The following is a 12,511-nucleotide window of genomic DNA, read 5'->3' on the forward strand; positions in this document are numbered from 1 at the left end:
CCATCCCTGGGCTTCTCTATCATTTATTTTACATAATCACAGTAGTTCCATCATCTTTGCTATCTTTTTCATCTTTCCCTATAAAAAGAAATTACTGTATTTTGTATTGTGGACTTTTTTACTTTATATATAATTGTATATATAGAATTGTTTTATTTGCTCGTCTCATTTTGTTAGTTGCATTAGTGGCATTGTTATATTTTCATGTGGCCGTAAATACTATTTCAAGGGTTGACGTAGACACAGAACTCTTCCTCATAGACTCGTTTTTCTGAAAATTTCTATTCTTAGCTACTGCAGACAATGGAGGTTGAAGAAAAGTTAAATGTGCAGCATGCATATACAACTCAGAAAGACCTAACTTATTGTATTTCACAAAGAACAAGAAAACGTGGATTTTAACGGAAGGAGACCACCAGTTTAAGATTCTTTAAACAGTAGGCTGTAGTTTTATCATTATACTTCAGTGACTCCTTATATTGACATAAAAAAACAACAACAACAACAACAACAACCCAGATCAAACGGAATAAAATAATACTACCGCCCATCCCTCCCGACTGACCTGCGCGCTGGGGAGCAGGCGCGCTACTGCGCATGTGCAGGTTTTTAATCAGCGCACGCGGGCAGCAGCGGGGACGAGGAGGTTACCAACGGCTCCCAGAGACACAGAGACCCAGCATCTGAACAGGAGTTCAGCAACGCCTCCCTGCCTGTGCTGTCTGACAGCTCTCTCCCTCTCTTTCTCTCCCTCTTTAATTCACACACTCGTTCACTCAAATGCTCGACTCCTCTGCTTCGAAACTCCACCTGTTCGCTGGAGGGAGATTATCAGAATTTCTCTCTCTCTTTCTTTATTTACTGGGGAAACAATGAGGACAGCAGCAGACAGGCTGGAGAAGTGATCCCCCACACCGCGCTGCTATAACCCAGCTACCCACCCACCTTCCTCCGTGTTTGTGCTGCTGTGCTGATGAGAGATGATCGCGGAGCTGCTGTGCGGTGCTGTGGCTCTGCTGCTCTATGTGAACACGCTGGACGCGGATTTCTGCTACGATGACAGGTAACAAGTTAATACTTAACATAGTTAATGCGCGGTTAATACTGCAGGTTAGCTAAGCTAACTAACTAGCTAATTAACTATCTAACTAGGTTAGCTGGTTAGCTTTAGCTGACCTAACTACTAAGTTAGTCAGTACATTAGTCAGTGTCACTGTGGTGGTGATAGTTGTCAGTGTGTCTCACTAGTGTCTCTAAAAGAGGGTAAAAAGAGAGATAAATCCAACGCCTGTAGCTTTAAAAGTAACGTTATTAGCAAACTAGTTTACCTAGCTAACTAAACAACTAAGTTAGCGTAACTAGCTGTGAGGATGTTTAACGCTACTTTAGTACGCTGGGTCTGGCTTCGTAGTTGCCACTCTCTGTTGTCGGTTGTTTGTAACGCACACGTTAGTTGTGTAAGTAAGTGTTTCGGGGTGCATTTTAACCCTTCCAGACCTGAATTATGTTCCAAGGATAGAAAAATTATCTACAGCTCTGGAAAAAAATTAAGAGACCTCTTTAGTTTCTGAATCAGTCTCTTTGATTTTGCTAATTATAGGTAAATAAGAAAATGAGAAATGTCTGAAATAACAAGAGATACAGAGCTTTCAGACCTCATCTAATGACAAAGATGACAAAGAAAGCAAGTTCATATTCAGAAAGGTTTAACAGTTCAGAAATCAATATTTGATGGAATAACCCTGTTTTTTAATCACAGTTTTCATGCATCTTGGCATCATGTTCTCCTCCACCAGTCTTACACACTGCTTTTGGATAACTTTATGCCTTAACTCCTGGTGCAAAAATTCAAGCAGTTCAGCTTGGTTTGATGGCTGTGATCGTCCATCTTCCTCTTGATTATATTCCAGAGTTTTTCAGTTTGGTAAAATAAAATAAAAACTCTTATTTTTTCCAGAGCTGTATATGAATGCTGTTTTCTGTCTTTAATGCACACAAAATAAAACATTACTATCCTGATATAAAATCTAAAAATAAAGATACCCCTTTAAAATAAGACTACCTTTATACATGGTTTATGAATGGTTTTTAATTAGGTTGTAAATGCTTAAGAACCCATTAATAAGCAGTTAATACATATATAACAACTCATAAATTAAATTTGCAAAATGATTTGCAATGTAGTGTTTTCACACATTTATTTGTACTGTCAGATTCTTCTAGATATTGATCCTACTATTTATTTTCCATCAATCAGCATTTAAACCCGTCATATTAATATATTTGTAATTATTTTTAACTATTTACCATACATTAAATAAGTTGTACAGATGAGTAATGATTTGTTCTGTAGTGCTAATATACCCTAATGTTCCTGATTTTGTATTTTTTTTGTCCATTGCAGTGGGCGGGGCTAATTTACTGGTTCACTGGCTGTTTTTTTTTTTTCAAATAGAATCTACATGATGTCCATTATTAAGAGTCTTAAGTGGTTAAGCTAACTAACCTAGATTAGCTTGTTAGTGAGCCAACAAGTGTGTCATGTATCTGCTCACACATGTTGGTGTGGTGAACTGCCTGCCAGTGAGCTACCATGTGGGAGACTAGGGTTCAATTCCAGGTCTGGATACCTGAATGCTGCGCTACACCACTAAGAGTCCTTGGGCAAGACTCCTAACACTACACTGTCCCATTACTCTAATAGGAGTACCGTAAATGTAAATGTTATTGTAAATGCTCGCAAAGACTTTTTGTGAAAAATATCCATAGAAGTATACAAAATCACTCAGAAACGCTACCCTAGCTAACTAAGTTATACAGCTAAGTAACCTACATTATTTTAAGCATCACCTGACAGGAACATACCTTAGACAGACCTTATTTAGACATTGTGAGTTATTGAGGTTGTTTTTGTTGTTGTTGTTTTGTTCATGGTGGATTTTCGTTGTCAGATGAATCACAGCACGCCTCCTCAGCGCAGACTCGTTCCTCAGGTTTTGGCACTTTGTTGTTTCTGCTAGGCAGTAAAGCTGCACATACATTCAGCTATACGAGCTTCCTCCGCTCTGTGGTATTTCTTATGGAAGTCATTAAAAATAATTTGTGTTTGGAGGAGGTGGCCCGGCTCTACAACACCCCCCGGGGTGTCTGTTTTGAGGTTCGTTGGGAAGAAACGAACCGCGAAACGGCGAGTCTCGCGTACACACCGGTCAGGAAACTGACCAGCCTGAGTGAAGACCTGCTCCAGCTGTTTTAAATTCTGTTTGAAGATTTATCTGCAGGCTGTGAACTGAAGCCCAGCGGAACACTGATGCTGAATAGAATAGACATTCTGTTACTATTAAACTCAGTTAGGTTCACTATTAGTGCTGTACTTCTCAACTGTACAAGATAGTGTAGAAAATGTGAATTTTTATCTTTCTTTTCTTTGTTTGCTTTTTTGTTTGTTTCAGTCTCTCTTTTTTATTAAACAATTTCACCGCTCAATTTATGATAATGATGTTCATATATGGCACCAAGTAAACAACCAAAACACATTTAAGAGTATTTAAGAGTGTGGTGTTTTAAAGGTGGTTGGATTGTCCCAATATTGTCTGTCCTTTGGTGTTAAATTAGAGTGGATGACCTTTGAATCAGAGTGCTGATTTGTCTATGAGGTTGTGTGTGAGGTAGTGTGTGTATGTGTGTGTGTGCACTGGTGTGCAGCAAGTGCATTTGCCTGACCACAGCACACCCTATCAGCCAATTGGCACCTCGGAGTCATTTATCAAATCAGCCTTTTAAAAAAAGGTCAACGGTGTCCTGCCCTCTGCCTTGTCCCCGGGGTGTGTATGTGAGTGTATGTGTGTGTACGAGTGTGTATGAGTGTGTAGCACAGGCTGCAGACATGATGATGAGAGAGAATATTGAATGGCTTCCAGTGGTTAAAAGCCGTCCTCCAGGGTCTGTTTTTGCCCATGCTTGTGGTTGTGTACCGACCGTCGCTGGAGTGTGTGGTTCAGTTGAAGTCCAGAGGCTCCATTACATTGGGATCCTTCGCCGTGTCTGTTTTCTCAATCACGTCAAGTGTTTTTCCTGGGAATGAGACGAGAGTTCATGTGTACACCATTTGCCAATCTTAATATCAATAAAAAACTGAAAAGCTATTAATGCTGCATGCCATACGAGTATGCATGCTTAATCGCTGTTTCCATGATTCCAGCTCTAAGCCACTAAAGGAATGAACAATTACCATGTCCTGCTTGAGATTTCAACTTGACTTGCAATTGACTCCCACATCTTTTTTTGTGATAAACACTAGTTGTCAGAACACACACACATATGGTCTTAAATCAGTAGACCACACTAGATGCAGACGCCCACTATTTGTGGTCAGTTTTATGGGGAAACAGTTCAGTCAGTGGATTGGTGGAGCTATGATGGCTCATGATTGGTGTCTCTGACGGATTAACCGCTGTGGTGGAGATCTGGATGCTGTGTGCCGCCACAGAGGAGTTTGGTTCATAAGACTGAGCAGAAACAGACGAGACGAGGTGACCCTTAACATGAGAGCAATACTAAAAGGACATGCTGTCCCTCTTTTGTGCCTTGGTGTCAAATGTCAGCGAGCATGTGTCACCCATCACACCATGCCCTCAAAACTTGTGACCCCATCATAATGGAGCTCCGGGGGGCAAGATTCCTCTCTTTTGTGGAAAAATAAGAAAAACGCAAGGCACAGATCCACTCAGATACAAACAGCAGGGGTTAAGGTATGTGACAGGATGGCTCTCATTTTCCTGCTCATTTTTCTTGGCTTTTTTTACAATGCTGTTTGTGTTGTGTTGCACCATAGTATAATAAATAAATAGGATACAAGTTGACCAGGTGTAAACATGGTATTCACTTTAACGTAAACCACACATTAGGGCTGTTTAATAATTAATAATAATAATTTTATTGCTATCACGATTTTATTTCTTTACAATAAACAGATAAAAAGAGCTGCAAGAACATAAATAACACCATACTCAAACTGCACTACTTGGTGCAGCACTAAAGGAAAATCTTCACACTGCAGACTGTGGTGACATAGCTAGGCTGGAGGCGAGGTAAAGTTAGGTAGAGGTCCACAGTGAATGCACACATCCAAACTACTTCTTAGCCTGGAAAAAAATTAAAACTTTGGCGAGTGTAAACCAAATTTAGGATCTTAATTTAGTGTATTTCACTTTGATACTGGGCTATTACATATTGCATTTTGTCCCCATTACACATACCAAATTGAAACTGTAATACAGGCCTATGAAAAAATCTGAAAAAATAACTGATGTTATATAGTTTTAACTCATTTTATTAATTCCTTCAAAATTTACCTACACCCACCCCACCATTAAAAGCCTTTCAACAACTTAAGCTGGGATGCTTTATGTTTTTGCCTTTGGCTGTAAAGCTTTACAACATCATTTGAAATTGCAAAAAGCAATTGATAATAGAATACTGAAGCATTTCAGTTCATGTCAGTGTCTGATATCACATATTTGTAATCTCAGTGCCCCCTGTCTCACAATATGTGTATTCAAATATTTATGCACATCATAAGACCACTTTTGCTGCATATAAAAAATGGCTTGTCCATGGAGGAGAACTGTGTGTGTGTGTTTGAGGGTGAGTGGGTGTGGAGCTTATTGTTTGATTGATGAGCAGTGTCAGAGAGCACGCTCCTGTGAGCTGCACATGCTGTTACCTCTCTGCAGCACAGCGGTCTAACTGCATGATCGTGACGGGTAGCACAGATTAACATGCTGATTGATTTGAAGAAATATTTATCCAGAGAAAATGAAAGAGGTGATAAATTGTCTTTTGACATCTTATACGTTGAGTGGTCTAGACAAATGTAATACATTTTATTTGGATATTATAAAGAAAAAATATATATGTAATAAGCATATAATTAAATATCAGTACATTCAAGATAAACAGATAATTAATTTTAAGCAAACACAGATACAGATTCTTTCTACATGAAAGAAAGCCTTCAGATTCACTCTGATTCCACAATAAAATCCATCTAAGACTGCATGCCAATGCACAGAAATTCTGCTTTCCTTGATTTTGACTGATCTGTAGTAATGCAATTTATTGACAGATCTGACTAGCTTACAGATCTACTTAATAAATCAATCAATCAACCAGTTACTCAATTAAATGTAATAACATACACATCTATTTCACTTGTTTCTGGCCATTCATCATCAATCTTAAAGAATGTAGATTTAATATGCTTCTTGGTGTTGGCAGATCTGGTTAAAATCCAAAATGTAACCTTTCAGTAGAAATCATGTCAAATATGTTTTATTACAAGTCATTTTTGATAATTTCTTCTGGTCAATACATCCACAAATTTTACACACAAAGAGCAAATATGAAGCTGTAATGTTGAGGGGCAGTGAAGGTAGGATGCTAGGTGTGTATGTTAAATGCTTTTAGAAAGAAAACCCAACTGCACAGCCCACCAAAGAACATCACTAAGTTTATTAATGATTAGAAACATAGGGAGAGAGATAGTGAAAGAGGAATAAATAGAGAGAGAAAGACAGAAATAGAACAGGTGAGTAGATGTTTTAAAAAAGGACTCAAATGTTTAGTGCTATTTTATTTGAGCAATGTTTAACAACTGTCTTCTCTTCAGTGATTGCTCTTTAGTTGGTGGACGTTTGCCTCATTATCACCCAGCAGAGAGGACAAAAGACAGAAATGTCTGCACTTTTCTGATGTCCTGCTAACTTGCAGATTTGCTTTAATGAGCCTCATTCTTCTACTGCCATCCTTGAAAGGATGTTAACAACTTCAGCACAGGTTTTGTAGACTGAGACGTGGGAGACTTCATGGAGAATTCATGCTCGCCTTCACTACAGCATTTGTACCAGTCCCTCAGTATAAACCCGGGAGCATAAGGAAGGATGATAATGAAGGAATGTAAGAGGAGGTTAAGCTGGGGTGGAATTGCTGTATAAGATGTGATGGAGCGTAGAGGAACGCTTTTATGACTGTCTTGTCAGAGTGCACCTGGATAAATGAATCTGCTGTATGCGTGGACACATGAGGGAAAAGGTTGTGGAAAAGGTCACATCTCTCCTCAGAAATATAACAGGAGCTGACAGAAGCACAAATCATATCCGTGACATCTGAGTTATATCAGTTGGCCAGGAGCTTCATATACAGTGTTCACCTGATTTGTCTCTGTGTATTCTGGTCTTTTGTGCAATATGTCTTTATACTTCGCTGTACCATTCCATGCGTTTGGAATTACAGGCAGCTGTGAGACAGTTAACCTGTAAATCAACACTGATTCTTTAAAATAATAACCATCACCAGTAATGGCAGAAATATGATGTGATTCAATATTAATTATGTCTTACTGATAGCTTATTGATACTGTTGAAAAAAAATCTGATCAATATTACATTTGTGTGAATATGCAGAAGAAACTGTGCTGAGCTAAAATTCCTTGTTTTAATAATTTCTCATTAAAACCCCACAACATTGACTTTTGAATCACATTTTGGTAGTATTTTCCCATGCCCTTGAAGGTGAATTGGGAAGCAAACTCATAGGTTTGGGCTGGAATGCGTGAAGCTCAAGCCCCCCACAAGAAGAAATACAAGATAAAAAGGAGAAAGATGAGAATTAAGTAATAAAAATGTGTGCGTGTATGAAGGTGCTGTTTTGATGCACTGGCCGTTATGTGGCTGGCATAAATATTGGTGATCAGACACACAAGGTAACACTCCCACACTGTATGGACTGATATCCAATCACATGTTTTGGTTCTTGACACAAGAAGTAGATAGAAGTAGTGTTGTTATTTTGAACAGAGTGAACAGTGCTGTCTCTGTGTCTGTGTGAGTGACAAGCTGCTGCTGCCTGAGATGCACAAGGGGGAGGGGGAAGGGGAGCAGGGGTAAACATGAGGTGACCGCATGGCCTTTACATGGCTTGGCACATGTCGAAAGCTGTGCACCTTAGTGTGGCCCAGTTGTGCACAAATATTTCAAGTTACAGCTGAAAGCCTTTCTGTCTTGCATTTTAAACTTGAGGTACTGCCCACATCACCCAGCCCTAGTAGTTGCTGGATTGGGTTTTGACCCGCCTAGGCACGCCTAGGCATCTCTCAGTATCCAAACACAGATGGGTGAGTAAGCGTGGACAGATTATTTTTAGGGCCTCCAATTTCACCCATAATAGCCTACTGGTGTGTGTGAGCTGGGGTTGTTGGGGTGGCTGGGTGTTAGATCTGAGTAAGGACTGGATAACCTTTGGCTGGCCTTCACTTCACCAGTCAGTCTTAAGTGGCACAACATGCAGTTGAACAGCTCTGTCCCACCGGCTGTGAGCTAACTATTGGCAAGTAGAAAGTCCCTCAAACAAAGCGACCTGGAATCACATACTCCCCTACGTCAGTCATCCTGTCAGAGGCCTGGGTCAGGAGATACTGTTGAAAGGTTGTGGAGTTTCAGATTTAGTCTCGAGGTGAAAAGCTGAATGTTGACGTCAGTCTAAGTTGATAAAATCTCGGTCTTAAATGACGAGTAAAATGGATCATTGGAAACATTTGCTGCTGTTGGCGAGCTGCGCTTTCCAAATGCTCTTGGAATTCATCAGCAAGACTTGGCTACTGCAGTCTGGTGTTATTGTAAGAGTACAGCGATACCCCCTGATCAACGCTGCCAGTGTCATTTGCTGCTGTTGTGCTGCTGTAGTTACCTTTTGAGATTGGATTTCTACTACACTGCATTTAAACGTGAGCATAACGATCTGCTCATAAGATCTGCCATCCGCCTGCTTAGAGCGGGTTTAAAACATGCCCCAGTAGGGGGAAACCTGAACCTTGCGGGTCTGAGATTACACACACTTACACAGCCGTTTTCCTCCCTTAGGAATCAATGCGTATTGTGTATCATCTTTCAGAACTTCCCTCTGTTCTCTGTCTCTTTCCCCCTTTCTTCCCCCCTCTCTCTGGCACAGAGGGGACCCAAATGTCAAACCTGTGCTTTTCTCTTCAGTCTTTCTGACAGAAAATACCTCTGATTACCGATTGCTGTGTGCAGGGCAGAGGGCGGGCCTGATGAATGACAGTGATGAAAAGCCCCCGGATTCAGACGACATGTCTGAGTCACAGTGTGACCCTGTCTTAGTGGCATCCATGCTGTGCTTAGTGCACGTTAAGGACTGACAGAATAATGATGTGTAATAAGGGACCCTGGTGGTCTTGTGCTCCTGAGATGTCAGGAAAAGTTGAACTGTGTTAGACAGCGGCTTGCTTTTGTGTTATCTTCAATTAGAGAAGAACAGATTGTTTCTTAGGCTTGTTTTAATGCTGTCTTCTAGCATGGTCAATATTATTATACATTTAGAAATTTCAATCAATATCATGTTTGTGCTCATAAGTTCAATGTATTAACAGTAAAATGTGCCAAATGCGACACTAACCAGATCACCTAATGTTATGCCCAATTATGAAATTTCAGCAAAAACTGCAAATAAGGTTGTCTTTTTATCCACTACTGTTATGCAAAAAAACTTAGAATGGCAAAAAAACTACCGTGATTGGAGACAGCACAGAAACAAGCTAAATGGAGAGATTTAACTGGACCTTTACTTTTAGCAGATTCACCTTTACAGACACTTGCAGTCTTATTTTACTTCTGTCACTGGACAGAACAAACAGTGGCCCCCCCTTATAAGGCTAAATCTCTTGACCACCCAGAAGACATTCACCTCACATCTGGGCGCACAAACACACCAGACAGTTCTAAAAGAGCACCACGTGACTAATTTTCAGACAAACTTTGGAGTCAGCATTTTAGAATGTCTTAAGCAACTTTAGAAAAGCTGTGTGCTATGATTTGATAAATCCATAAAGACAGCTTTTTCCACAAAGCTCAACACATCCCTACCACATAATTCCGCAAAATTGGTGCTATTTGTTGAAGGATTAACATTCTCCATAAACAGACATCATGTTGAGAGTAAATTTTAGAGTACATTTCAACCTTTGGTTTCTTTAAAAATAACATCTCTGCCTCGATGCACTATTCAGTATTAGAGTCCAGTTTAGGATCTGTTATGCTACACTTTGCTTGAACTCAGATATACAGTATATGGATTCTTCTAGTTCTGTCCACAGTGTATTGAAAACTCTCTTTTTTTCATTTATGGTGAAATTTAAAAAATGGCTTTAAATGTCAGAAGCTGAGGCCCACATGCTTTATGATTCCAGTGGAGATTCATTAAGCTTCTGCCCATCCATCGAACCGGAACAAAGTATGGCAAGAACCTTGTCCAACACAGTTATCTGCGCAGCCAAAGTCTCTAAACGCTTAAAATACCCAGATGTAAATGCAGTAATTTCTGGTTGAGTGGAGAAGGTGCAGCCTGTTGTGTGTGTGGGAGTCACTTTGCATCCTTTCTTATGACTTCACAGAAAGCTGGGAATATTGCTCTGAAGAAATATGAGGGAATGTGGAGGTTTTGAATGCTCTCCAAAAACACTCACTCATTCTTGAATGCATTAGATATGTATTTTCTGGTCTAGATGCCAACTTAGGATATGGCCAGCTGGGTGTTTGATATGAGGAACAGAGATACATACAAAAATTGACACTGAATTATTACCTGCCAGTGTGAACACAGAATTAGCATATGCTGAAAAATATTTCACACTTATACTTATAAAACTGTAGCATCCAGACTGCAATAGAAAAAAATAGGAGGACCAGTAAGTTTTTTGGCTTTCTCGGTCACATGACATCGCGTTCAGTAGCTCCTCCATTTCCACTTGCTGTTGTGTTTATGTTGATCTCTGTGGAAATGTGTGCCCAAATGATAATTTGGTTTGTGGCAGTGGACAAATAGCTATTGTATTAAACGAGAGGTGACGAAACTTAGAGATGTGCGACCAGACGGGATTAATATTACCTTCAGCGAAAAAAGTAGGTCATTCTGCCTATAATTTTCTCAACGGACGTCTGAGAAAAACACTTACATGGTCGTTCCGGACGGGAATAAAATCACAGAGGTCCCCCCATGAAAGATAAAATTACCCCAGGACCCCTTGAGAACTAATCTGCTCCAGATAGGGCTACTGAGTAGGTTCCAATACTTGTGTCAATGCATTTTAAATAAATAAAGCTACTTTAAGCTGAATAAATAAAGGCTTATATAATATAAAGTTGTATCTGTCTGTCATACAGCTTGAGGAGAAGAATCACATTCAATTTCTCAGTTCTTGCCTCACTCTAAACAATGCAGCTAAAAGCATAATTTGAATAAAATCAAATGGAATATTCCACTCTTCTCTATGCAGTTCTAATACAAAAAGAGGCAGCTCATAGCCGATGACTTAAAGCACTCCTGTGCACGTTTTAAAGCCTGTCGAATGTGAATTAATGGATAGAATTAATCATTTTGAGTCTTTCATTCAGGCACACTGAGTAATCTTCAGGCTCTGAGCTTCTGCTGATATATGTGTGCCTGGTAGAGAGGCTGAAGATTACTTTCCTGCTCTAGTGAATGAAACCTTGAACCTGTTTTAACTGCATCAGTTCTAGATCTCCTTGTCTTTCTCTCCTTTATTTTCTTTTTTTTCCTTCTCCTTCCCTATCTCTCTTTTTCAGATTTTATCCACCCCCCCCAAATCCTCCCAGCATGCTCTAAACGCACCTTTCTGTTCAACCTCCTATAGACCACCACATTTCATTTGGATGTTTCATTGGGACATTTCAATCTAGCGTCTACAATATCTTACAGCCCTTGTTCCCCACAGCCCTTCATTTTTTCTTTTTTCTTTTTGCCTCGGCAAGCACTTATCAACCGTGGTATCAGTGTGCAGAAAGGCAGCTGTGACTGACATCTCTATTGTGAGAGTAGAAGAGCTTTGTTATTGGGTTGTAGTAAAATTACCTGTCTCTCTTTCTCTCTCTCCTCCTCTCTGCCTTTGTCTCCTCGCTCCCTTTGTTCTGAGGCTCCACTGCTCTCTTAAGTCGATATCTCTGAGCAGATAGCAGAGTAGGACAGCGTTGTTAGCAAAGAAGTATAGAGTAGTGGTTTTTGCCACCCTGATATAAAGGAAAGTCTGTAACAGGCAGTCTGTGTAATCACCTTATGCAGTCCTTTACGTAATATATTCTCGACAGTTGTTCTCACATAATTTGTTCTGGCTGTAAAATTAAGTGGAGCTGATGAAGTCCATTTGTAGCTTTATTACAGTGTCTGATTTCTCCACCAGTCTATGTATCATCTGTTACGTACAGCTCAGGATGATTGTAAACTAGCCAAGGCAGGAGAGAAGGAAGAGTACAATAAAGCATAGCTAAGAATCCCTCGTTAACTCACTTTATGCCATTTAAAAATGTGTACTCTGCTCTCCAGCTTATGTGGATTTTTTTAAATAAATTTGTTTACAGTTAGCTAGCTAGCTTTATGAATTGTTAGCTGCGTTAGCCTTTGTTAAGTCTAATATACTATGGAA

At 39.8% G+C, this 12,511-nt stretch overlaps 1 protein-coding gene across 1 annotated transcript in view; it reads left to right on the forward strand.

Moving 5' to 3' along the window:
* The first annotated feature begins 626 nt into the window (after positions 1–626).
* tmtc2a (transmembrane O-mannosyltransferase targeting cadherins 2a) overlaps positions 627–12,511 on the forward strand; it is a 48,210-nt gene continuing 36,325 nt past the window's right edge. Inside the window, exon 1 of the mRNA XM_007252413.4 lies at positions 627–1,063. Coding sequence (XP_007252475.3) covers positions 981–1,063 — 83 coding nt within the window. The 5' untranslated portion in view covers positions 627–980. The remainder of the gene's footprint in view (positions 1,064–12,511) is intronic.

The sequence above is a fragment of the Astyanax mexicanus genome, chromosome 2, assembly GCF_023375975.1.
Source record: "Astyanax mexicanus isolate ESR-SI-001 chromosome 2, AstMex3_surface, whole genome shotgun sequence".
In the NCBI taxonomy this organism is placed as follows: Eukaryota; Metazoa; Chordata; class Actinopteri; order Characiformes; family Acestrorhamphidae; genus Astyanax; species Astyanax mexicanus.